At 36.4% G+C, this 26,902-nt stretch overlaps 2 protein-coding genes across 3 annotated transcripts in view; one reads left to right on the forward strand and one right to left on the reverse strand.

The window, feature by feature from the left end:
• Window positions 1-13,489, reverse strand: hrh2a (histamine receptor H2a). Of its 2 annotated transcripts, XM_028008136.1 has the most exons (5): window positions 13,420-13,489; window positions 4,145-5,601; window positions 3,848-4,019; window positions 3,468-3,617; window positions 1-1,306 (listed from the first exon to the last, which is right to left on the reverse strand). In XM_028008136.1, the coding sequence occupies exons 2-4, from the start codon at window positions 5,148-5,150 to the stop codon at window positions 3,599-3,601; spliced, it is 1,197 nt and encodes a 398-aa protein (XP_027863937.1). In that variant the 5' UTR covers window positions 5,151-5,601; window positions 13,420-13,489; the 3' UTR covers window positions 1-1,306; window positions 3,468-3,598. The 2 variants fall into 2 exon arrangements, with proteins under 2 accessions (XP_027863937.1, XP_027863938.1); XM_028008137.1 differs by lacking the exon at window positions 13,420-13,489 and having other exon boundaries at window positions 4,145-6,010.
• A 6,611-nt stretch (window positions 13,490-20,100) lies between these two features.
• The window catches only part of dock2 (dedicator of cytokinesis 2), a 106,759-nt gene continuing 99,957 nt past the window's right edge, over window positions 20,101-26,902 (forward strand). The window contains exons 1-8 of the mRNA XM_028009243.1: window positions 20,101-20,310; window positions 21,578-21,661; window positions 23,169-23,209; window positions 23,320-23,375; window positions 23,457-23,553; window positions 23,647-23,795; window positions 24,019-24,154; window positions 25,556-25,713. Of these exons, the coding sequence (XP_027865044.1) occupies window positions 20,268-20,310; window positions 21,578-21,661; window positions 23,169-23,209; window positions 23,320-23,375; window positions 23,457-23,553; window positions 23,647-23,795; window positions 24,019-24,154; window positions 25,556-25,713 (764 nt within the window). The 5' untranslated portion in view covers window positions 20,101-20,267. The remainder of the gene's footprint in view (window positions 20,311-21,577; window positions 21,662-23,168; window positions 23,210-23,319; window positions 23,376-23,456; window positions 23,554-23,646; window positions 23,796-24,018; window positions 24,155-25,555; window positions 25,714-26,902) is intronic.

Consider the following 26,902-nt stretch of genomic DNA (forward strand, 5'->3'; position numbering starts at 1 on the left):
TAAAAAGACGCATCATCAGGCTCTTGACCACTTTTTACAGGTTTTACACAAGCGCAATCACTGAACTGAACGCTGCTAGGATGTCACACAAAAAGTGGCATTTATCCAGTTTATGTTTATCTGTTTACAAGTCTGCTGGAACTCCAACCCTGAGAGTGATCCTATTTTATTTTATGTTTCATTTATTTTTATGTTTACAGACTATATTTTAGTATGACAATCTGGAAGTGTCATTCATTTCATGTTTAGAGTAATCTTTATGCTCACACAATATCTTAAAATTAATTAAATTTTGATATTGGCTGTGTGTGAGAGAGAATTGTATGTGTGTGTGCATGTGACATTTATTTTAGGTTATTTTACCTCTCCTTTTGAGAGCTGTTTTTACACTAGTGCAATAAAATAAATCATTGTCTATATCAACAATAATTAAATGAATCTTGTGTCCTGAATCTAGAATTTAAAAAATCAGCAGTATAAAAAAAGGGTTTTTCACCTCAAATGTTACATTTGAGTGTTTTTTTAAGATTAGTTTCTTGAAATGTGCTTACATAAAACTAATAATATAAAATACATAATCTTTTACAGTATATGTTATTGAATGCCTCCGAAGAATTCCTCAAAGGAAATAACTTACTGCTTGTGTGACATTTTCAAGTAACATTTTCAGATAATATGCTGTTTCTGTGTCATTCAAGTTCTAAACAAATACATTATGCTCAACAACCTGCATTACCACCAAACAGAGTATTTCAGGAATTTCTTCGTTGCTCCTTATATATATATATATTTTTTTATTACTTGTTATTTTATAGGAACAAGGCGTGTATTGATTTTTATTCACTGGTAGTGTTTATATTTTAATTCAATACATACATTTGTCAACTTTGCACAACAATTGGTTATAATTTCACAAAATTAAAACATTACACACATTGTATGCTACACATTTAAATCATGGGCCAATTTAAAGTCTCTTCATCCCTTTTCCTGTCTTATTGGCTGATTTTCATAGAACATGCAGTTCTTGATAAATTTCTCTTTCCAAAAAGCTCTTTCCAAGTTCGAGATCCGGTGCGTCATGTTTCCACTGGAGTACAGTCTGGAGTCAGGATGAAAAATGTCCACTAGTTAATGAATGTGGTGATTCACAAGCTAATTGGCTGGTGCCATTTGTTCCTGCAGAGTTTCAGTACTTTCTGTTTGCCTTCCCGCTGTGAGAACACATTGATTCTTGCTGATGAGGTCTGGAGTTGTTGAGGTCTTGGGTTCTCTTGTCTTTTCTCAGAATTAGTGGTGTTGAATCCTAAAGGAAAAACAAAAAGACAATTAAAAGTTTCTCTATTCATAGTAATGTATCACGAAAAATATGAAAATAAAAAAGAAGCTATCATTTATACAACCTAATTTTCTGTGAACCATGCATTTCCAGTGAGTCATGTCAGTGCTCAAAACATTCAAGATGTATTTGATTTATATATAAATCTAGATTCAAACATAATTTTTGACAGAAGCATATTGTGTGAGAAATTGTGCTAATGCTGAAATGGTACTCTATGTAGTTTAGAGGAGTCAGTGTCCATAATAAACCATATGAATTAGTATTAATGCTATACAGAATATTATAGAGTATATATAGTTTATTTTTTGCATAAAGCCTCAACATCAAATGTCACATTTGACTTCATCACAGCCATTGCATCAGAGCAAAAAATAAGTCAAGGCCGCTGACTTCACATAGCTGTATCTGATGCCTTGAAGCTGCCCTGTCTTTTTTAGAACCTCCTACCCTTTTTCAGACTCTGCCCCTCCAGCACGTCATCACAACAATGCTTCTCCATACTGTCCACTGATGCAGTTTACAATCCTTCTTAGGAGTTTTGTTGGTTGTATGATAATCTAGGCAGATTTGCAGTTCCACCAGGTGTTTTCTAATTGCTGTTTCCGCTAGTCTGGTGGAACTGAGTGGGGGAGGAGTGCTCTGTGAGGCTGGAGCTCTGCTTTGGACTGAAGCACCAAGGTGGAGTTTGGGGAAATAGGCAGCACATTGAAGAAGCAGTTCTTAAGGCACCTTGTGATGCCTTAATGCACCAAGGGGAGTGCAATATAAAGTGGGTTGCTGGGTTGGGTTACTTTGCATCCAACATCTAAGAAATTCCACAAAATATGATCCTGAATACCACACCATAGAATTGTGTTGCCACTCATTCAGTGCCTGCCGTTACCACATGCTCCAAGAAGTGAAAACTTTTGAATAACAACCATACAATGAGAAGGCAACTAAAAAAGTGTCTCTTGTCCAAGAAAAAGATGCTTGGATAAAAGAAAATCAAGGTCAGAATGCCGATCAAGTGATAGCATAGACTGCATATCTTTATCTTTATGATGCATTCCCCTTTCAGCTTTTGGGCCATTTTGGCAATTCTTTGCAGAAAACAAAGTGAGCCCTTGCAGTACTTTGCAAAATTATGTCCCCTGAACATTTTATGTGATAGAGCAATTCAAAGTAATGCACACTTCAGAACTGAAAGACGCAACTAAAAACTTGAATACTCTGCTTTACATTTTTATTCAGACTCTAAGAGTCAATACTTTGTAGAATCTCTTTTCAATGTGAGGAGCTGGATTTGTAAAACCACATTCTGAATTATTGATATGCTTTGCACTGTGATGGTGAGAAAAAGAAGTAAATCAAAAACCAAAGTTCTCAACTGCATTCATTCATTCCAACACTCATCTAGGGTCCTGAGATATGGATCATAATCAAAAGTACCATGATGTTCAAGTACCTGAACACTGAAATGAACTCCTCACTTTTAGATGAGGAACTGGTAGGAGGAAAACTGGTTCTGTTAAGTGTTTGGACATCTGTTCAGGATGACTTTCTTTAAAAACCCGCCCCACTAAGACAATACCCTCGGGGTAATCCAAAATTTACTGGAGAGACAATATATCCATTCTGGGTTGGAAATGACTTGGGATCACACAGAATAAGGTAGAAAATGTCACGGAGAGAAGGGATGTTTGGATTTTCCTACTGGGCCTGTATAACTAGTCATCTTATATCAATAAGTGGAAGAGAATGGAGGGAATGTGTAAACTATTTTATTTCCTCTTTACAATTGCCAACTGTGTGTTAATCTGTCACATACAATTCCAATTAAAAGTTTTTATTGTAGTGTGACAAAACAGAATAATGATCAATAGTTATAGAAACAAATTATGGTTGTACTTATTTGCTTTCTCCAACCTATTCATAAAATCTTTACAGGAGAAATAAAAACAAGCAGTAAAACTGGATAACAAGTCCTGAAAGCAAATTTTCTTGGCCTAATAAGCATATTGCCATATGGCCTAGTGCACTGTGGATGACACAGCAAGGATCTGTGTCACAGTTCATTTGTTCTGAGCAAGATATGGCCTGTGGGGGCTATAGTGATGTCAGTATGTGCCGTATATCTACTTACATGTGGCATTATGGTTGGTTCTGCTGTGGCACTGAATATGTGGGGGGTTGTAGCGTCTCCGTCCATCTTCGTCTGTCTGTTGCGCTTTTTTCTCAGGCTGACTGATCCTGGATCAGGGGTGTACAATGGTCTCAGCACAGTACTGGCTCACTGAATATAAAGGGATGACACATTCACATAGAAAGCTAAATTAACTTTGTGTTTTACAGAATGGTACAATAACTCATAAAATAGAGCCAATCTTATTGTTTCAGTACGACCCCCCAAATGAGGGCCTCTTTAATGCATGACAGATGCATCATCACAGGATGTCAATCATGAACTAAGAGTTGAAGTTTAATGTAAATACACAAAGTTCTAAAAGCCAAAAAACAAATTACCCCTGATTGCCACTGACATCTGTGGTAGCTGTGCCATTTGTAGACTGAGTGGTTGGAGCAGCTCCTCTGCTGCTCACGTCCTGAAGCATGACATTTTGAGATGTTATTGTTTCTGTACAGGAGGCAGAGGTGTGACCACACAGCAGTGTCACCTCTGTGAGCTGCTTTCGGGCTAAGAATTGAAAGAGGAAAGGCAAAATAATTGTAGGAGAAAAACATGCTAAAACAAAGACCGCATAATCTGACTAAAGATTATGCTATTAGCCAAATTTAAGAGCTTCGAAGCAGCTGCATCACCTGCTGTAAAAGTGGGAGAAGATTGCTGACTTCTCCAGCCATTGTATGTAGGGAAACGGCATTTCAGTAGATGAGCATAAGCTGACCTGAAGTCTTTGTTTAAGGCTCCGTAGATGAGAGGGTTTAGGGCTGAGTTGGCGTACCCCAACCACAAAACAATAGGAAATTCTGGTACTATGCCAGGGTCTGGATGCTCCTTGAGACCTAGCACTGTGAATAATATGAAATAAGGCAACCAACAGACAACAAAAGCTCCAATCACAGCTGCCAATGTCAGTGTGGCTTTGTGGTCTCTTAGTGCCACAGCTGTCACACCAGAAACCAGGGTAGTACTTGTGGAGGGGCTGTTCCTGCAGTTATAGCTGGTGATGCAAATAGGTCGGGCACTGATAATTCTCTTGGCCTGTGCCCGAGCAATACGAAGAATTTGAAGATAGGTCCAGCACATAGCCAACAGAGGCAGATAGAAGGTGAGAAGAGAGTCTGTAAGTACATAAGGCCTGTTCAGCTCAAAACGACATCTCCTCTCAGAAGCCCAGGGCCCGTGATTCTGCACCGTCCCATTAACGGTGTTCCATCCCATCTGAATTGGCAAGAAAGACACAGCCACTGACACTGTCCAGACACTCACTAAGACTACAGCAACTCTCCATGGCAACACCAGAGAGGCGTATCTCAGAGGCATGGTCACTGCCAGGTACCGGTCCACACTAATGGCGAGCAGCGTTAGGATAGAGGCCGTGCACAGCATGACATCCATGGAGATGTAGAAGTTGCAGAAAACTGGGCCAAACGGCCACTCATCACCGAGCTGGAGGAGAGCGGAGAACGGGAGGACCAAGAGGCCGAGCAGGAGGTCTGTCACAGCCAGTGACACAATGAAGCAGTTAGTGAGGCAGCGGAGGCGTCGTGAGGCGCAGACAGCTAGACACACCAGCACATTACCACCCACAGTCAGGAGGATGAGGAGGGACAGGATGACACCCAGCATCACTTTTGACAACATTATTACTGGTGCGCCACTGGAGACAACGTAAAGTCTTTGCTGTTGAAGCTGATTGTGAACCACAGTTTTATGTTATGTCTTTTACTTCAATGGAAAATGCTCACTCTTTAGGAAGTACAGGGACACATGCTAGAAGCTTCAAGTTGACAATGTAATTTTAAAATCTTTTGTTGATGCTTAGGAGGTCCCGTTTTAAAAAAAGATCTTCCAAGCATGCTGTCCTTTCAGCTTTGGCTGTCCACATACATTTTTCCCTGAAAAAACACCCAAAGGTTCTGATTCTAATGTGTGATATCCTCTTTTTTTCAAAAAATTTTCATCTCAGAGTAAAGCCGGGTAGTCAGCTTTCCTTTCTGGACAAATACTGTGACTTAGAGTTGCAACCTTTTTCGTTCTGTTGGGTAGTTGTCAGTGTTCCCTTTAATGCCATTTTCTGTAGCTGTAGTGACACCTAGTGGACAAAGATGATAAGTACAGTTAGCAAGAGAGGTTTCTTTGATTTTGTTCGATTATCAAATGCAAATTACATGGTAATTTTTCCCACTGTATAATTTTCTGGATTACAAAAAGCCCATCACATATGAATTTATAGTAATCTGTGAGGAATGTTACACATCTGCATTAAAATTACATTGAAACTATAAAAACTCAACAAAAGTAATGCATTTATAGAAGGTAACATATTAAAGTTTGACATTCTGAAGAAAAATCAGTTTTACAGCAATCAGTGAGCCAAGTGGTCTGCAGGAGGTCAGTACTTTATTACCTCTAATTAGAAAGCTTGGCTGATCAAATATGAAGGGCTCAGGGTAAAAGAAAAAAAAATCAGACACCCCAATCAGCTTGAAGAAAAAAACATTCTCGCAATCCAGAGAAGGCATAGATTGTCACATACTAGAAGTATTGATCAAATTGTATTAAGAATCATCAGAATGGCTTTTAAATAAGAAAAGAAATACAGGATTGTGAGAAAAAAAATGTGGAGGCAGCATAATAATCATTGAGCGCTATGCATTCAAGCATTCAGTGTCGCTGGGTCGGCAAAGCGGTTATTGAGAATTTGATTAAATATGAGAATTTAGATGAAGTGGGGAGTGTATATGCACATGCTGCTGAGAAGAAACAAAATTTAACCTTAGATTATATCTACCTTGCTCATGACAAAACAAAATACACACACTTTTATTTAAAGATGTGTTTTCTCAATAATCTGGTACCACAACCTGAAAAAGATTGGGACTGTTGAATTGTCCTACATGTCACAAACATATAGGATCATAGTCATCACTAAATGTTTGGATTGTTTTACTTACTGTTTTTTTATACCATTTCTCTCTTATGTACAGTAAATATTTTGAAGACATCCACTCAGATATGCTTTTCTTTTTTTTCCCACTACAAACAATTCAGCAAAATATGATTGTTACTGCAAGGTGCCAGAATCTGCTACAAAATGTACATGCATTTGTTATCATATAGTAGATTCTAGGTGTCTTAATCTCAGCTTTACCGAACTCTCAAAATCCATTCAGGCTCACAGAGATTTGTACATTCATCCAACTTGTATACTAGCTGCAAAACATTGCTTACAGAGAGCTAATTGGCCCTTATAGCCAATTAGCTACTGCATGAGCGGGTTTCTCTTTGTGATAAATCCTTCACCTAAACTTGAATAGCAGATATATTTTTTTAATGCTAGTTTTATACTTTGCAGTTCTTTTTTGATAATCTTTGTGGACTTCATGTTGTTTTTCTCATCCTATTAATTTGTCCTGATCATTCATCACTGATTGACCCTTGAGGCAATTCTTGAATCCACGTTAAGGTCGGATTCAAGAATTTTCTCTGGACAAACCTGCTTATCTTTTTATCTTTCCATGTTTTGTTATAAGGGTCTAAAAACCTTTATTTCTGGGATGGCAGTATTTTATTTATTTATGTTGCAATTTTTGTTCACAGTTGTCATGTGTCATTATTGAACCTGAACTATGCAGGTTGGAATAAGGGAGAAAAACAGTATTTTGCTATGAATGGTGAGATCAAATTATTGTAGATTCACAAAAAATAATAGTATCTGACTTCCCACATGCAAAGTTTGATTGCTTCATCTTAGTCTTGCTGTTCAAATCATCAGCAGGCTGGCAGATTAGAAAGCAATAGCAATGGGTGGTTTTAACAACTCATTCTCTAACTTTTTGTACAGGCTTCAGCAGTACCGCAATACTAATGCCAGCTTGTGTGTTTTAAAGAGTAACAAAAGAATAGAGATTCAGTTTCAGTTGTTAACAATTCCTCTTCTTCACCACAAGCAGGAGTGGGCCCCCCAAGTGGCCTTTGCCTGTTACTTCACAAAGTTTTAGATGTTTTGCTCATAAATTTCTTTTTCCATCCCCTACTGTAAGGAAGGCAAACATGTTTGACTGACTCTTCTTGGACCTATTTAAATCTAATGCATCAGATTAGCATGGGTGACTCTGGACATGTTAGTAATTTGTTAAATTGTCTATACATCGTTTTGTTAGTATCAATAATATCCATCATTACAGTCAGTTAGGTGTGGTCTTTGCTAACTTCCAGTTGTTTTATGTTCTCTGCATTTGTGCTCCTGTTGGCATCAATCAAAAAAAACCCCTCCCTGCCGTGACATTAATCAACCGCTCTTTCCCTTCAATATTTGTTCGTCTCTTATGGTCGTTAGGAGTTGATTGATGGGGTTAGATGTTTTTTTTCCATTAATGTTAACTAAAAGTGTCACACTTGAACACAAGTAGAATTTGAAATATGCCTAAGACTGAAAAGTAAGCATTTCCCTTTCCTCTTTATTCTGTAAACATAAATCCAATTTTACACCAAGTTGTGGTTTCAGTAAACTCTTATAAATTCCACTTAAAACATGTAATGTTTCTACCTTTTAGGGACTCATAAGATCAATGATGACTGATTGAGTTTTTGCTATATGCAAAATATATTTTGATATGAAGCTATTACTACAAATAAACATAACCTACAGTACAGTCATTTGCCACTTCTTCAGTCTCCTTGGTAGTATCAGATTAGACCTCTTTTTGTCCTTTAGAAATGTCCTAATTTGTTTTAGTATAGAAAGATCAAGATATTGGAGAGTGTACTCAGAGATTTTGGTCCATTTTATCATGATAGCATCACATGATTACCTCAGATATATCCTATTTCACCACATCCCAAAGCTTTTGTATTGTTATGAGATCTGGTGACTATAGAGGTCACTGGGGGTCAGTAAGCTTGTTGTGATGTTCAAAAACTTGTTTCTAGATGATTTGAGCATTGTGAGGAGGTCATCAGAAGATGGGTATGCTGTGGTCATAAAGGGATAGACATGATTAGCAGCAATGCCTGAATTTCCCCACTGTGGAACAATAAAGGATAGTTTAGTGGCTGTGGTTTTAAACCAGGGCTCAGTTTGAACTAAAGGGTCTGAAATCTGCCAAGAAATTATCACCATACAACACTAAAATCATCCCTTATGGTTTCATGCAAGAAAGGATCAATCTAAGTTTTCATCTTCACCAAATTATGTACTATGTGATTGTGGCAGCTGAAATCCAAGTTCGTTGGACCAGGAAATGTTTTTATCTGTTAATATCCATTTTTATAAGCCTGTTTGAACTGTGGTTTTAATATAAATTCAAATAAATTCAGTTCAGTTTATTTACATCGTCTATAACAGGAGCATAGAGAAGACTAGAATTGAGGCTGAATATAGTTTAGTATTTTTGCCTTTGTTAAATTTCTAGTGCTACATGTAGATGAGCAAGAATATTTAATCTGTGCCTGGCAGAATAAGGCTAACCATTTGACAGAATGAGTGTATCTGTGTGGAGAATATCTCTGAGTCAGTGATTGGTGGGTAAGCACCTTTTCTCTTGTTTGAATATGTATGTAGGTTTGGTACAGACAAAAGAGATGGACACTGACTTTATGTCAGGACAAGACGGAAGAAGTTTGGACATGATTAAAATATCATCTCAACTGTACGACTGTACTGCCTTACAGAAATCTGAACTCTTCTAATCTTTGTCTTTTTCCGACCAGTTGGAGCTTTCGAACATTTTCCAGAGCAAACACTGATCGTCCAGCAGCCCACCAGAGCTTTAAGAGCGGCTTACAAATGCAAGTAATGACTGGGACATTTTATCTGGGAGGATCAAAGACTTATGAGACACACATTTCAACAGTTTTCATCATCAAAATATTTCTTTCACTGTGAGCCCTCTTTCAGAGTTTATGTCTTCAACATCACACACAGATTGCTCCTCAATTATCCAAATTTACTTTGAGTATCTTACACACTATGTGCACTATGTGTTCCCTACTATTTCTTCAAATTTACCATTTTTTATTTTGGTCAGTACATTTTCGGCTGTGTTTTTACTCCAGTTAAGATTTATTTTAACATTCTGTCTTAACCAGACACCCATCAGAATGTGATGAGCCCAAGTCTAAAAGAGGGTAGCAAATATCTTGCTCTTGTAATATTCAGTGATATGCTCCTGTAAGACTTGCTTCATTAAAAATAAAATCAAGTGAGTCATGCTGAGACAATGTGTTAGTGCTGAAAAAAGGCTAAATGAGAAAAACTGATTGCTTATTTATGCTTGGCTAGTTTTAATCTGACCATCTGATGTTTCTAATAAATGTCTTATTATTATTGTCCCTCACAGCAAACAGCCGCAACTGTCACTGCATCTTTATAATCACATCCAGGCTCACATGGTCACGACGGTCCAGATGGACACTCTCGTACGACCAGTACCATACGTTTGGTTAATGGGTTTTAAGGACAGTAAGGGGCTGGAAATAAGTGCTCTGTTTTTCAGAAAACACAAAGGCTGCATTGCTTTCAGAGGTTTCCTGGGGAAGAGTGTTTCATGTTTTTGCATGACAAAGATATATCTTTCTATTTGTAGTTTTAAGATGTTCTCTGTGGTATGACAGCTGAAATTGTTTCCTGGGTGTTTCTTCTGTGGACTCAAAGTTTTGTTTCAGCTGTCAATAATTGTCAGAGGTGTACAACTTTTCCCAAATCAATCTTTCACATGCAGTATCATGATGTATCATCATCACTGACCATGTTCCTTTAATGGTTGCACTGCTCAATTACTTATGGATTAATTTGCAAATGTTCAAAATTGAGAAGAACCTCAAAAGATACGGTGAAATTTTAAAGCACATTTTTTTAAAATTGCTCTTTAACAGCTTCCTTTGCTTTTTGCCTATCCTCCAAAAAGAAAGATGAAAATGAGCCCAATAGGTTTTATTCGGCTTTATGGATACCCCTGCTGCTTAGAACGTCTCTGGTGAAAAGAGACCAATTTTGTGTCTGATTAAAGGCTAGCTCGAAAAAGAAGCAGCAAAAAGAAACAAAAACCTGCAGCAGTGACACTTTAGATCATATAATCTGAAACTGGAGTAATGAGGTTATTTATTACTCAAATTGGATCCGTTGCTTAAATGTTGGGCTCATTCATCCCAGGTGTACATCCTTTGACTTTTTTTTGCTTTTAGCTTATTTTACAACCCTGATTGGGTTTTATGAAATAAGTATTGAAGCAGTATCTGGTCTTTTTAACTCAAAACTTTATCAAAGCAATTCTATCTTCTCTCACAAGTGTAGAGTAATTAATCTGAACATGTTTATGTCGAGTTAAGAAAATGGTAGTTAATTTCACACTTCGCTGATATGTCAGTCGATTGGGAAATCAACTTTTCTATTCCACTCAGTCTCAAAAAACATGAAAACAACTTAAATTATTCACTATACAATTTAATTTTCTGAAGACAATGTGATTGCTTCAAACTGTACTCAAAATGCAATAGTTTCTGCAATATTTGCATATTAAAATGTTCACACAGTAGTTTACTTTTGGTTATGAGAGGTAAGCTGCAAATATGGGTTCATATAAATCAAGATTTAATAGATGTAAGACTGAAAACGTTATTATGAAACCTACTGCACTTTAGTTATACAAAAGTATAGATAATATAAAGTTCTAAGAGACAGAAGAATGATATGATTAAGTGGCTTTAGGTAATTAAATATTAGCTTAAGTACATATTGTAATGCTGTCTGTAAAGGTCTATAAATTATGAAATCATGTGGTTTATCAGAGCAACATATAAATTATTTATTTATCCTATTGAATTTCAACATGAAACCAAACATTATGTTCCTTTTTCACATTTGCTTCTATAAACTGACCTTCTGCTGCATTGTGACCGCTACTGTTACAGAGTGTGTGTGTGCCCACATCTGTCTACTTGTCTTTTCTTGAGTCACTAGAGTAGAAGGGAAAAGGTCTGGGATGGTGGGTTGCTTAGTAACCATTGTGCATTTTGCCCAGTGGAGAGGAACTGTGGAAGTGTGAAATTGAAACACGTTGAGTAACACGTGCTTTATCGGAGAACAAGAGGGGGAATCTAACAAATAAAATATTCATGCACACTAACAGCATGTATTTGTCGCACACACCTAGACACACACAGGTGCGCTAACGAGTTCAGGTCAGGTAGGGATAATTGATTGGCTTCAGAGTGTCAGTCTGACTGCAATTCCATTATTGTAGTAATGCAGAAAGCTTCCACAAAATAGACGCCTGAGGACTTTTAGTAAAATATGAATGGAGAAAAAAACACATTAAGCTTCAACCTTTTTTCAGGTCTTGCATTTACATGTTTTTGCTGCAGTTTTTAAAGAGATGCTTCCTCTAAAAAGCTCAGCTCAACACACTGCACTCTGACCGTGTCACGACACTAAACCACATCCTCCCAACATTTGACTGGTTCACTGCAGAGTCACATATCTGTCTGAGACGGGTTTAGTCTCCACTTTCAGACATGTAACTCACTTTCAGTAGCTCTGCTGCAATAAATACTCAATCAGGACATTTGAAGAATATGGACATATTAAGGTTCCAAATCAGACAACCCAAAAGAAGAACAGCAGCTTAGTGGTTTACTAACCTACTCTCATATTGGTCACCTGACACAAACAGCGTCGATGCATGCATCTGATGTTTACTTCTGAAGGTTCCCCTTTTGTATAATGTGCCATACATGTGCTTTCCTAAAAGGTATTTGAACCTTTGAGCTCATGTTTTCCCAAACCTTATTGAATTAGTTTGTAACTAAAAACGGGGGGGGGGGAAATGAGCAACAGTCCAGCATGGGAACTGTGCTGCATTTGCTATTTGAATTTTGGTAAAAAAGTTGGGAACTGAATTCCGAGATCCAGTCTGCTCAACCCACTTTTTCATTTTAATGCTCCACATAATTGACAGTCACAAATTAGCAAAGCATTTAAGATTTATATGAGTAGCGAAAGGGTTGCTCTGCCTTTTCCTTTTCCCGTCTGTTTATTTGTATTTGCTCTGCCTTCTTGTTCATCTATCTTTCATAGATGCTTGCAATACATTCTGCTTCTATGTGTACATTTTGTAAAAATCATCCAGAGAGGTTAAAAGTCAGACACTTGCTAAGAAGTTTAAGACTTGTTTTTTTCTTCCCTATAACAGCTTCATTACAAGAATATGCAGACTGAATGTTGTAATTATCTCATCAAACCACCCTCTTTTGTACATGTCTATTTTCAGTTCTCTTCAGTGTAATTCAAATTTGTACACATAACACTTTGAAAGGGGCTGACGAAACAAGATAAATAAAATCATTAAAATAAAACCAAGCTATAAAATAAAACAGAAACACTTGCATATTCACACCAGTTTCACAAATGGAAATTTGTGAATCTAAATTCACAGCACATCATTTTCTCAAAGACACCTTAAGGTCTTCTGAAGTGAGATGTTCTTTTAAAAAAAGGAAGTTGTGATGCAATTTGAGTTTTCCTGAGCAAGGACACAGAAAACTAACCACAGATTCTGCTCCTCTAAACTGACCTTTGTCTGCATTTGAAAGCAAATAAAATGGGAAGCCTGCTGAATCTCAGCAAGTGAAAGAATAAATTTAAGCTTTCATTTTTGTGAATACAATTTAGGAAATAACAAAACCGACATATCACAGATAATTATTGGAATCAGTTGTAAAATTATTGCAATGCATTTTTGTGAATTAGCAAATAAAATAATGAAAAAGCATACTTATGTTTTTGCACAAATAAGGAAAGGTTGAGAAACAGAAAAGCAATAGCAGGACAGTCCTGCCCTCTGTCCGGTTGTTCAAATCTGACAACACATTGTGCATAAAATAATCGACAAACATGAAGGTTTATACTCACCTCGGGGCTGCTTTTCCCTCACTGTGCGGACGCTCCTGCTACTCAGTTGCTCTCCCAGAGAGAACCACAGTGTGTCTCATGGAGAGTGTGTGTAATGAGGGCTTGAGAGAGAGAGAGCAAGAGAGAGAGGAGAAAAAGAGCCAGGAAGGTTCCTTGAATAATCCTCTCCCTCTCTGTGTAACTTTCACTCTCTGATTCTGCTCTATTGTTCTGATTTTACACATCTCCTCGGGCAATTTGCTTTGGCTAGGCTTGAAATAGCTTATTCATTTCCTGTTATTTTTTCAAACCTGCTTGTGCAAGCTGCAACAATTAAGCAAGTTCTGTTTGACTATATGATCCTTACTATTTTTATCTTTTATTTCAGACAATTTTCTATTTTCAAGTTCTAATTTAGGTGCTGGGGAGCTGAGCTCTTTGGGGTTGATGTGAGTAATGTCTTTCCCCTCATGTCTTAAAACGCATACAAGTGCACTGTAAGCTGGAGGAGTTGCAAAGGATTTGGGATGTATCTTTGAAAATCAGTCACAGTTCCAAGGTAGGGATGTTAGCAATAGAAAGGTGCTTTTCCTGAACCTTTCAATCTATTTTTCATGCGCTGACGTTAGTGTTGTGACGTGTCTCCTTTTTTCTTTTCTTTCCACAGACGCTTCATCTTCAGACCTCAAGGCAAAGTTATCATTTCTCTTTTTATTGCCTTTGTCCATTTTTCTCTCTCTCTTCTTATCTCTCCACCAGAGTGAATTAAAGCTGAACATAAAATGTCTGGTTTAAATCCAACCCCTTTCTGTCCGTGGTCTTGTTCAGATCTTAACTGAACCTGAATTAATTAATTCTATCTTTCATTTTGTGTCACCTGCCTCTCTTTATGCCTTTATCTTCACGTCAGTCCATCTCTGCCAATTTCTGGAAGTTTTGCTTTCCTGTGCTCCTTGAGATTTCTTCTGTGAGTCATAATAAGGTTTTAGTATTGTTCTGCTGCAAAACCCTGAGAGATATCCTATCGTTGCCTCACATTTCTTTATTCTCAAATCCTCAGATATTTTCCTACAATTACCAGGTTTCTCTCCCTTCCAGAGGTTTTCCTGGGGTTACCCTGCAGCATCTATAATGATATTATTATGATTGTTGAATCCATAGTGAGTTGCTGTATGTGACGACAGGAGCACCTTTGAATATTTCAAACTGTGACATACATACGCTGCATCCGCAAGTGTGTTTGTGACTTCTTCTGGGGATATTCTTCTGTGACGGGTTTTTGTTTATAGCATACCAGTATACACTGTAGGAGAAAAAACAAGAAAAAAATGAATGTGTAGGAGTAAAAAGAAAGAAAATATAGTGAACAGACTAAGAAACAGAATATTTTGCAACTATTAGCAGAAATGGTTAAAGTGGTCCCAGAAGAACTGACAGACTTTACCCACTTTCTATATTAGAGCCTTGCAAAAGTATCCACATCCAATCTTCCCACATCACAGGTACAAAGCTCAGTTTAATATATGCAGATTTTTTGCAAAAGACCAACATCCGGTAGGACAAACACTGAAGTGAAAGGAAATAATGCATGTTTTTAAAAAAATCATTTTTGCAAAAAGAAAATCTAAAAAGTAAGGCCTTTGTTATGGAGAAGGGCTTATTTTGTTGTAGAAACAGCAAGTGTTTTGGGGTATGTGCTTTCCACAAAATTAAATGTTTGTGCACTCATGTTTGCAAAATTGGTTAAACTTAGTCAGACTGTATGACAAGCATCTGTGAACATCGACTTTAAAATGTTCCCACAAATTTTCAACTGGATTTTGATCTTTACTGAGACACAATAAAACATAGATATGCTTTGATCAGTTACTCATCTGTAGCTCTATATTAAGGGGAATTGTCTTGCTGTAATCTCTCTGCCTTTGTGCCAAAGTTTGTAGACTCAAACATTTTTACATGATTTTCTTGCATACAGCTCCCTTTATTCTGTCATTATCTCTGACCAGCATCCCAGTCCCTTCAAATTAATGCATCCCCACAGAATGATTCTACCACCTCCATGCTTTACTGATGGGATGGTGTGTTCAGGGTGTCCACTTTTAGTTCTCCACCAAACAACCTGCTGGATATATATCAGAAAATTGAATTTTAGTTCCACCCAGCTTTTCTTTTCGTCGTTTTTATGGATTTTGGACAACATTTGAACATCTCCCATTCACAATCTAAGCTATTTTTACAAGTCATCCGTGAACTGCGTTATTTTACATTTAGGACAGGACCTAAACACATTTGAGGGTTTAATAAACCAGCATTAAATTTGTACTTCTGCTGTTTATTATTGGTGAGTGCATGTGAATGCAGTGGAGTAGTGGAGGCCACAAAAGGAAAGTCTCACAAAGGCATCAATAATGCTATAATTCTCACAGTTTCTTCAACCTGAACTATGGATCTCTGTAGGGAATCTTTAGAGTTACCTGGGACTTTGTGGCTGTTCCTGTGATCAACGCTCCCCTTACCTGGCCGGCCTCTTTAGATTAGGTCTGTCTTGGTCGGTGTGCAGTTCTACTATTATTTTTCCTTTTTTTTGATAATCGACTGTGTAGTGTTATGTGAGATGTTGAAAGCCAAACCCTGCTTCAAACCTCTCTACAGCTCTATGTCTGTTTATTCCTTGGTCTTCATGAGGCCATTTGTTCACTAACAAACCTCTGACACATTCGGAGCACAGTCGATTTATTTTAAACTGATGTTAAATTACATGTTGATGAACTCCATTAATAATTTTATATTGGACAGTTGTGTGCTTCTTTCTATTGTGTGATACACTTCAAAATTTTAAATGTGAAACATTTTGAAAAAATATGCATGATTATTCATACTTATGAACAACTTTGTGTTCGTCTCCCTCATAAAATCCCAATAAGATGCTTTAGTTTGAGGCTGTAACATTACAAAATGTCAACGAGTCCAAATAATATGAAGACATTTATTGGGCACTGTTTTTTTTAAACATAACAAGACTTTATAAAGCAAAAAAGGATTGATGGCTCCTAATGAAAGGCTAAGATTATGATTTCATTTATTTTCTTTTTGCCCTCTTTTCAGTATAAGCCTCAAGCAGAAAGATGAAGACAGTAATAGCTTCCAGCCTGTTTTAAAGGAAAGCTCTTCAAGATTTCTATTTTTATTCTATGAAAAAAACTGTTTAGTTTCTATTCATTGCTCTATATAAAATGTGTAATATTTACTTTTTTTGGGCAGGTCTAATTAAATCCAGAGGTGTTGTTCATAATAAGTCAAATAGAATGAGCCAGTTATATTTCCAAAAGGTTTTATCTACACTACCAATTGCTTCCAACTGTGGTGTCAAGGATGCTCTCTGAATGGGGTGGTTCCCGTGGTAACATGAACTGAAGGGGTTCTGGGAAAACACATTTTAGATGAAGGAGCCTTTTCTTTGAAATCTCAGAAATGTATTTGAGCTTCATAAATAATTCCCACAACAAGCAAAATTAGAACGAAGCTAAACTTTCATCTTAGATCCGAGCTGCTCAAGAAATTGATATCTAAGCATAAAAACTGAATCTTATTTTAGAAATGCTTCTTCATGTTGAGGAGACGCCTCCGTGCATAAATCTTAAATGTGCTGTGGACAGGGTTACTAACAGTTAAAGCTTATGCATTTCCAGTCATCATTACTTAGAAATTCAAACTAGAAGTATTTTAATTATTTTTGGTTAAACCTATTCAAATGTACCATCAACACTTTGAATAAAATTAAATGTGCATCAAAAGACTGTGGCAGACAAAAGAAAACAAATAATAGGCTAAATTTTATTTTGTGAAAAGGTCCCATATTAAAAAAAAATTAGTATGGCTAATTTGGATGTAACTAAATAATACTATTAATAAGGTTTGGAGTTAGTTGTTTTGCTCATTACATAAACTTACAGATCTGTTTTACTCATTAATGAAAGTTAATTTTGTAATCATTTCATGTACAAAGCTATCATAAAAAAGAAATATTCTCAAAAAGAAAAAGTAGCACAGTTTAAAGATTTTTATTCAGGCCACTGACATTGAATTCAAACCGTGTGTCCATGGTGACACAAGTTTTTCACCAATGCAAAAAAAAATCTAAGTAAATTAGTTCACAAATTAAGTTATTGGTAAAGCATTGGAATAACACAGAGTATGTTTTGAACGCACTTACAGGAATGTATTGAATAGTTTGTGGAAAGGTTTTTCTTGGTAGCCTAAGGACATTCTCACAATATTTCTCGTGTGGAAATTAATCTTACACATAGGTGAAATTTTTACTTTTCCACACAAACTTTCCTCAAATCTGAAAGGTTCTGAAGGCCCTTCTATTTTCTTTTCAGTAACAATTGAAAGTCTGGATAGTCTGGTTAGTCATATGACTAACCAGACTATTCTACAAGTTTTACTTTCTTTCTCTAAAACCAATTAAAGAGGTTTTATTTTGGCTGTGTCAGAGGTCATTGTCTTGTGTGAGAAAACAGACATGTATTTCATTTTCAGATTCTTATGGAGCTGTATCCATTGCAGGAAGACTTTTTAGTGAAGGTCACTATGATTTTACCAATTGCACTAATGAATGCTGTTCCTTTTTTTGGCCATTGGTCAATATTCAACCATGCTGATACTGATTTCCACAAAGAAATGTTTTCAGAATGTTAAAAGATATTCAGCTGCCTGACATTAAGTCAGCTTTTTTCCCCCATTTTTAGATTAGTTGAGATTAAAAAATATATTAATATTAATTTACAACCTAAGCATTGAGAGAGAAATTTAAGAATGATTTATTAGTGATTATTAATGATTTATTTAAAATAAGAATTGTCTAATATTTAGCTCCTTTTCAAGCTGTATTTCCTGGGTTAAACATTTTTGGGTTTCCTTCAACAAAATATTAAGTGTTTTGCTGGAATTTTGACTTTTTTTTACTGCTGACAGAAATAGTGTGAGTTAGTTTGTCTTATCTCGAAAACTGTTTGCAGGTTGGTGTGTGGGTGTGTGTGTGTGTCTGTGTCTCCTCTCATTCCACGGCGTGAACGGCAGGTTCAGCCTCCACAGCTGAAACTCATCAACACTCATCAGAAGGTCCCAGGTTATCTAGCTCACATGAATGGTAATCATGTTCCTATTCTTCTTGAGATTTTGCTTCTCAAAGTGTATGTCCAGTTCCCTAGTTTTTCCCTCAACAATAAAAAAAATTAGAGCTGTTGTAAAATAATTTTTTAGTAATCTGGTACTCTACTGTATAGAATATTTTTACGATTATCAATAAATATTAATCACATACTTCTCCTGCTAGTGCTATCCTGGAATCTGGTGCCAAAACGAGAAGAGTCATATCATTGAATATATTTTGTGATAAACTCTTAAATCACCTTCTGTTGTCTCTGTACTTGTTGTTTATATTATGTCTAAAGTTTTAAACATAATATAGTGTATATCTCAGTTCTTGCACACACCTCATCCACTTTGTAAATTGCAATTCATTTGGTTGTTTAGGGTCATTGTCCATTTAGAAGACCCGTTTGCACTTGATATCAGCTGGGAAGTTAAAGTTAGTCGGATGTCAATATTTCCACATAATGTTCTGTCAATGCCATGTATTTACTGAAGTGCACCAGTTGCAGCCAAACACCCCCCAAAACATGACGCTTCACTTCCCCATGCTTTACAGCTGGGGTGATTCTTTTCAAGCTTGCAATCTTCCCCTTTTTCCTCTGAATGTATTAATGGTCATGGCAAACCAATCTGTTTTAGTTTTATAAAACCATAGTCACCAAACACCAAGGTCTTTGTCCCTGCAAGCATGTAAAAACCGTAATCTATCCTTTTTATAGCGTTTTTGCTGTGTAAGCAACGCCAGTGAGGTTTCTTCCTCTCAGGTTATTTTTGTCCCAGACTCATGTAGGAGTCATTTCACTGTGTTTCATCACCTGTAGTCAACATCTTCAAAGGCCTTTTGCTTTTGTTCTGGGTTTGATGCATACATTTCACACCTAAACCCTTTCACCTCTGGAATCCTGAGGATGGCTGGGTTTTTCCATTTTGTTTATAATTGTTTAAACAAATGAGTGTCGCCATTAGGCATCTGGAAAGTATTGGTGAAGGACGAACAAGACTTGTTTCACAATTCTCTAACTGATATATTGAATGCTACACAAGGAAAGAGTTGTCGCCTTAGAAAACATCCAGAGATTTGCATCTGCTTTTTGAAGACTTTTGTAAAATACTTCAGAAAATCTCTCATTATTCTGGCATTTTGCAAATAGAAAGAATTTTACAACACTAACTTCTCCAGTAAAGGTAAAGACATGCTTTTTGTTTAGTTTATGTAAACTTTAATTTCACTGTACTTCTGAATATGAGCTGGATCTACTTGTATTGTATGATTCATTGAGATTATACAGTATGTGTTTATGGTAATACTTAAATAAAGAATAATTTAATTGTGCTGAATTGAATATGCCCTTTCAGGATAATAACCTTCACTGAGACTGTTTATCTTTGAATACAGTTGACATCAATGCTATTTTTAAATCTTTGGTAACTGAGTCTGGTTGATGATGTTACAGTCTGTCTAAATTAGCTATCTGGAGGCACTGCATAAACCTGGGTGTGACTCCACCTTGTATTCTACCACTTCCTCTTAACCGCTCAGAGGCAGGAAGCGAGAAGAGACAGAAGAGGAAGAAAGGCTAAAGGGGTAGGGCCTGCTGCTTTCAGTTAAACTACAAAAAAATGTGAAAGAGAGAAGTTTAGAAGAGAGATAAAAAAGGAATAGAATCAAACATTTGTGAAAGTGGTTCTAGTAGAGCAAACTACATGAAATCATGGCTCCTTGGACAAGGACTACTACAGAGCGGTATGGTGTAGGTAAGTCAAAATAAGGTCCTCAATTTGAAGTTTCTTTGTGTGTGTGTGTGCACGAACTTTGCAGGTACATTTTGATGTACAGACTTACTGTTTTACTGAAAACTGCATTGTCTGTCCAAAGAAAACAAATAAACTTCTGTTTATTGGATGTGTTGGTGCTAAATGCTTCAGAGGTCTTCAGAGTTCAACATCCTATTCGACTCCAACCTTAAGATTTGACAACTTGCATAATCTACAACATCGACCTCCAATTAAACTTAAACGGAGTTGCAACAGAAGGGCAATGCTTTTGAGAAAAAAATCTTATGCTTGGCACATAATGCAACAGAAAAAAAATGAATGCTGGGAAATTGTAATTGTAGCTTGAAGGAAGACTACAAACACGACCTCAGTACAGTTTGTATTAGGCGTGTGGTTTAATATGGCTGCTCTTATCACAGTATGCTTCCATTAGATATGCAATGCAGCCAAAAAATTGTCAAGGACACAGATTTTTTGACCTCCCATCTGGACTGAAATGACTGAAAATTAAAATCTTATTGCTGTCGTTATATTGATGTATTAATTAATAGTATTTATGTCCTGGGAGGAGACAGTTAAACCTTTCACTAACCTGGTAGTGCACCTTTTAGCCCAATACTAACAATGAAAATAGCATTGGATGATGGAAAGTTTTGAAAGTAGGGTTGATACAGCATTGAATGTTTGTGCAAAAAAAAAAAGTTGATCTGCTTCGTATGTGAGTCTAGAACACAGGAAGTGGTGCTATAAGGAAGGAAGTTTATACAGATTTAAAGTTTTAAAAGCTGAAATGTGCATCAAAGGTTAATGTTAAAGAAATGCTGACCATATGTTCCAACACAGAGCTAGCATATTTTAATTGTATGCAGCTTAGATTATAGTAAAATACATTATACACAGCCTGTTATCTCTGGGAGGGAAGCTAATGCTAATGCTCTGCATTAGCATGTTTTAGTCTCGCACATTCTCAAACACATGTTGAGCAGTTGCTTACAAAGACTGGATCTGAATCTGACATGATTGCATTGTATTCGAATTAATGAAATTTATTTTATTCTATGTAATTGAACATGAAGTGAAATAATTTTTCCTGTAAAGTACCAGAGGATGCTCTTGTTGTGGATTTGAGCTGAACTGCAACTAAATGTTTCTCCTGCTTCAGACAACATTACCATGACTGAAAATGAAAATCTTATTGCTGTCGTTATATTGATGTAAATAATGACTATAATTATTTTGTTTTTAGTTAAGTGGAACTTTGTTGGCAAAGGAGATAAGCAACTCTCCCTGGAAGTAGGAGACACGGTGCACATCCAGGAGGTCTGTGATGGTGAGTGCTGTTACTACTGCTCCTGTCCAGTCATGTTTTACATTTGTTTTTTGTTTTTTTATTGCCTGTTAAAAGTATTAATTAATAATAAAAAATATTGCTCTAAAGCCGTCATATCCAACTCCAGCCCTTGAGATTTAACATCATTCAACATGTAACTCTCCAGGACTGGACTAGGGCACCCCGGGTCTAAAGCATGTTTGTTCATTTTTAACACCTAAATATAGTTTGTAAGAACTATATTGAGATAAAACTAAAATATTTATTTGCAATTAAAAGCGATTGTCACAACATGCATGCAGTCGATACTAATATGGCATGTCATGTTAAAACAACAGGTTAAAATGTGAAGTTCCTACATTTTCTCTCACTGTGTGTATACGGTTTAATTAGGACTCTTAAAGATTTGATTGCAGAATATTGCAGAGTAATAAAGTTATTTAACACTTAGTCTGATTACATACAGGAAGACATCAATAGGATATACGTTAAAAAGCACACGGGACATATTGATGAGAAAAATGAAAGTCAGGAGGATTCTGTGTTATTTAATTACAGCCACTAGGCTTAGTGATATAGATCAGTAGTAGTAACTTTGATGGTACAGCAGTCTGTAATGCAGCTGATCATTATGATATTATCAATTAAAATGCCTTTTCCCAGATAAAAAAAAGCAACACCATGATTCAACTTTTTGGTAATGTGATGATTTTGAACAGTAATCAGTTTAAAAAAGACTAATGTTTTGGTCGGTTGCATCATATTAATCCTGTTGGAAGCATCTAATAGTCATGGATTTTCTTTAGTAGTTGTAAAACAAGTTTGCGATGTTTGCTGATAATGAAGATTTTTTTAAAATGAAAAATTGGAGCACAGATTATTTAATTTATGAATGGTGCTTAAATGCATCTTTTAAGAACTTCTAAGGTTTGCATCATATCACTTTGTAAGAGCAGAAAACAAATGATTTTGTCCTAAACAAATATTTGATCCGCATCAATTTGCCTTTTTCTTAATTTATTCCCCTATTTTATACTCACTAGTTGCTGTTTCTGTCCTCTCACACTTCTGCTTAAACCCACGTGCGTGGGTTCTGCATGATAGTCAAGTATTTTCATAAATTATAGACATAAACAATCATAAAATTCTCATTTACATTTAAATTTTATTGTATTTTTTTTTTTAAATTGCATCGTACTTCAACTGAGCAATGAGTGTTTTCCTGATAAAGGTACAAAATAACACATGTTTGGGGAAAAATGTTTCTCAGGATATGGCTCCATTTTCTTCCCCCACAAAATTACCAAAACTAGAAATATATAAAAAGGTAAAGAAACAAAATTACCTGAACTCTCAAATATCTAAGTACTAGAAAACCACAGTGGGAATGGCTGCTTTCATGCTCTTATTTTGTTACAATTTCGAAATAAAAAAAGATGTAACTGTGAACACTCTATATATTGTTTTTTTCATGCAGTTTTATGATGACATTTCGATTGTCTTTCAGGGTGGTACAGAGGATACCTGACAAGAAACAAAGCCCAAAAGGTAAGCTTTGTGCATCTTAGTTAGATAATTTACAATAACACAGTTGTTGATGTTGAAAACTTTCACTGACTTCCTTCTTGTGTGTGTCTGTCTTATATTTCCCACTCCAGGGAGTTTTTCCTTCAAGTTTTGTCCATCTGAAGGAGGTCAACATTGAAAAACGAGGGTGGGTGGATTTGACAGATCATCTTTAAAGTTAGAGAAGTTTACATGTGTATCTAATGTGCCTTTGTTTGTGCAACTTTAGAGATGAGGAAATTGTGACATCTGCTGAGATGCCTTTGGTGAAAGAGGTGACCACCACACTGAGAGAGTGGGGCACCATATGGAAGCAGCTGTTTGTGGTACAAACCAAACTTTTATAGTTGTGTTTATGGAAGTTTACTTGTCTTTGTTTAGTTTTAACACCACTTTTTTCTCCCTGTCTGTGTTTTTAGAGTAACAAACATGGACGTGTGAAGCAGGTCCAGAGGCTGATGTGGGACTTGATGGAGTGGCGTTCCCAGCTCCTGTCTGGGACTCTGCCCAACGATGAATTTAAGGAGCTCAAGCAAAAAGTTACTTCTAAGATTGATTATGGCAACAAGTGCGTCTACACTAATAATCATTGTTGTTAACTTGTGTTTTATCCCAGCTTTTACAGAAACTGTAAAAAGGGTCTGTTCATCTTTTGGTCTTGTCTCCTTATTACTCTGTCTTCCTGCGCATCCATTTTCTCTTCACCTAATTGCCTTCCTTTGTAAAATTGCTTTACTTTCATCACCTTCCATCTAATTCCATCAATCCTGTTTTTTCTTTTTTCAATGAAGGATCCTTGAGCTGGACCTGGTTGTTCGAGACGAGGACGGGAACATCTTGGACCCTGAGCAGGCTAATGTCATCAGTCTCTTCAGAGCGCACGAGGAGGCCACAACCAAAATCAATGAACGCATCAAAGAAGAGCAGGTAGGGGACGGCAACACATACGGTTTAAAAGCTGTGACACTAATGTGATTTGTGTTATGTCCAATCATTTATAAAATATACTTTCTTTAAATGAGGTGATTTTTACAGATATAAAACTGGATTATACTTAGATTCAATTGCCGTTTGATCATTTAATCCCTCGTGTCCTTATTTTTGCGTGAGAAAGGCGCTACAGTGAAACTCTAACTGTTCAAAGCCATAGATAATAATTGAGTTATACTTCTTATATGTCAGTCATCTGCCAGCTAAATAAATTAAGTGTCAGCTTGCTTACAAATTGAATTAACTTCAGTTTCACTCCATCTAGATATTTTACATCTCACCATTGATCTAACTACTGATTGAATTAAGAAGATAATATTATAGAACTTTTTTTACTCAGAGATTTTCCTCTCACTCTCTCAAATAAAAAGCATGTATGATGCTGCTGATTTATTTCAAATTACAGTGACTTTAATGCCAACCAATCAGGTTTGTCAGTTCTAAGCTACAATGTCAGCCAGCCTTATCAGAACCTTTGATAAAGATTTGTAAAAGCCTTAAAATTAAGAAAACTAATAAAGCTTTTATTATAGTAGCAAAGTTTAACACTGGAAAAAAACTCAGACCCTTTTCATAAATAAATACATTCATGATTGAGAATGGATTCAAATGTCAGAGAAACAAATTTCTGTTAAAAATGCTAAAAAAGGAAAACATGCAGTTTAAGAAATTAAGCAATTCATAACTAATGAAATGGCCACAAGAAAATAGACTCTATCTGCATACCAACTATTTGTTCTGAATACATGCTGGAACAAATTATTTTTTATCCCATCACTACCAACATAGACAGGTGGAGTTTACTAAATGCTACACTTTAATATAAAATGTCTGCTTTTGTCAGATTGAGCATTTTACAAAAAGAATTAAAAATTTTTTTTGCAATGCCAGGTCTGATGCAAAATGCAAAGTATGAATAGGTGGGAAAGCACCTCATCACAAAATCAAAAGTGTATAACTACTGAAGCTAATGGATGAATTATCCCAAATCTATGACAAAATAAACACAGAAGGTGCATCAGACCTAAACCTCCTTATGTGGTCATCTCAGCAGGTGTGAATTGAAAAGAACCCAAGTGATAGATTACTCTCTGGATTCTCCAACTTTGTGAATTGTATTAGAAGATGATTGAGTGCTGCTGTCAAAGTGGGATTTTATAATATTGTAACAGCAGCATTGCACACATCAAGTGAAACATATATATTTGGGAAATGTTCTATCTTGAAGAGATGTTTTCTCAAAAATTGTAGCAGAATTTATTGCAGCATTGTAATGCAGCAATAAAAGATTTAAATCCAGATTGGTAATCATATTCATATTTTATGTTTCTCCTGCAGTCCAATATCCAGACAGACCACAGTGGGATCTCAGCGCGAATTCAGTCGTCTCCCACCCACAGCCTCTATGTCTTTGTCAGGAACTTTGTGTGTCGCATTGGAGAAGACTCTGAGCTTTTCATGTCCCTCTATGATCCCGTCAAACAAACCATCATCAGGTATCAGTGGCAGTTCTGCCTCAGCTTTGCTTTCAACAAGATGAAATGTTTTGAAAATATTTCTGTCCAAATCAGATTGGTTTCAATAATTGATATACTGTAAATTTGAAACCCATCTCTTCTATAAATACTAAATGTTTTCTTTCTTCTTTTTTTTTTTTTTAAATAAAAGTGTATCTTTGCTTCAATATCTCAGTTGTGTAAAGCAGATACGAACACTCATGCAACCTACACACACTTTCTTCTGTTTTCTTTCTATGTTCTTGTCCGCATAACTTGCCTTTCTCCCTTCTCCTTCATTGTTGACTAAATTATGACAATTTGCCAAAAATAGCCATAAGGAAATTTAAATTATAGGCCAGCAGAAACTGAGTGGCAGGACTGTATGGAACCCGACAGAGCTGATGTTAAGCCCCGTCACTCACTGTCATGCTGAGTATATCTGTGTCTCAGCCAGAGTGGCTGGAAGTATTGCGTTCGACCTAAATCAGTCATCGCTTTTTCAGTACATACCAACTACTATAAAATTGTTCCTTCAGTGTCTGACCATTAGATGAAAGGGAATAAAACCCCTCCACAAACAGGGTTGGTGTATTTCTTTCAATTGACATTGAGTCAAAGACTTTTTATTCTTGCACTGGCTTCTTTTTGTTTTACCCTTACACTTTTTATCTGTCCACGTCTGTAAGAAAAAAAAGAAAAATGATAATCGGTATATATTACCTTGTGAAGGTTTTCACATCTATTGAAGTTTTTCACATTCCAACCACAAAAGTCTGTATTTTTTTCAAAGGTTCAGTGTGATAGATTAGTGCACAGTAGTGAAGTGAAAGGAAAATCACACTGATTTTAATTTTTTCAAAGCAATAACAACTCTGAAAAGTGTGCTTTTGTCTGAGTCAGCACTGTATAGAAGCATCTTTCAGTGCAATTTTAGCTACAAATGTTTTGGTTTTTTTGTGCCGTTCTCACAGCAGATTTGATAACCCAGAGCTCCACCAGACGAGCCACAGCAACAAATAGCAAACACCCGATGGAACGGAGCTTCTGCTGATCTTATCATGCGAACTAGAGAGCTTCTTGTAAACAGCATCATTGGATGGCATGGAGAAGCATTGTTGAGCTGTAGGGAGTGTCGTAAAAGATTCCTAAAGAGACAGGCTAATTTCAAGGCATCAGATATGGTTAT

Source organism: Xiphophorus couchianus, chromosome 23, assembly GCF_001444195.1.
Source record: "Xiphophorus couchianus chromosome 23, X_couchianus-1.0, whole genome shotgun sequence".
Classification (NCBI taxonomy): domain Eukaryota; kingdom Metazoa; phylum Chordata; class Actinopteri; order Cyprinodontiformes; family Poeciliidae; genus Xiphophorus; species Xiphophorus couchianus.

Bases quoted from the DNA above. Each gene is read 5' to 3' on its own strand.
- hrh2a (XM_028008136.1), bottom strand. From the start codon at position 5,150: ATGTTGTCAAAAGTGATGCTGGGTGTCATCCTGTCCCTCCTCATCCTC. The intron at 4,020-4,144 runs GTGATGCAGCTG...TTCAATTCTTAG, and splicing joins TTCTCCCACTTTTACAGCAG to CCCGAAAGCAGCTCACAGAG.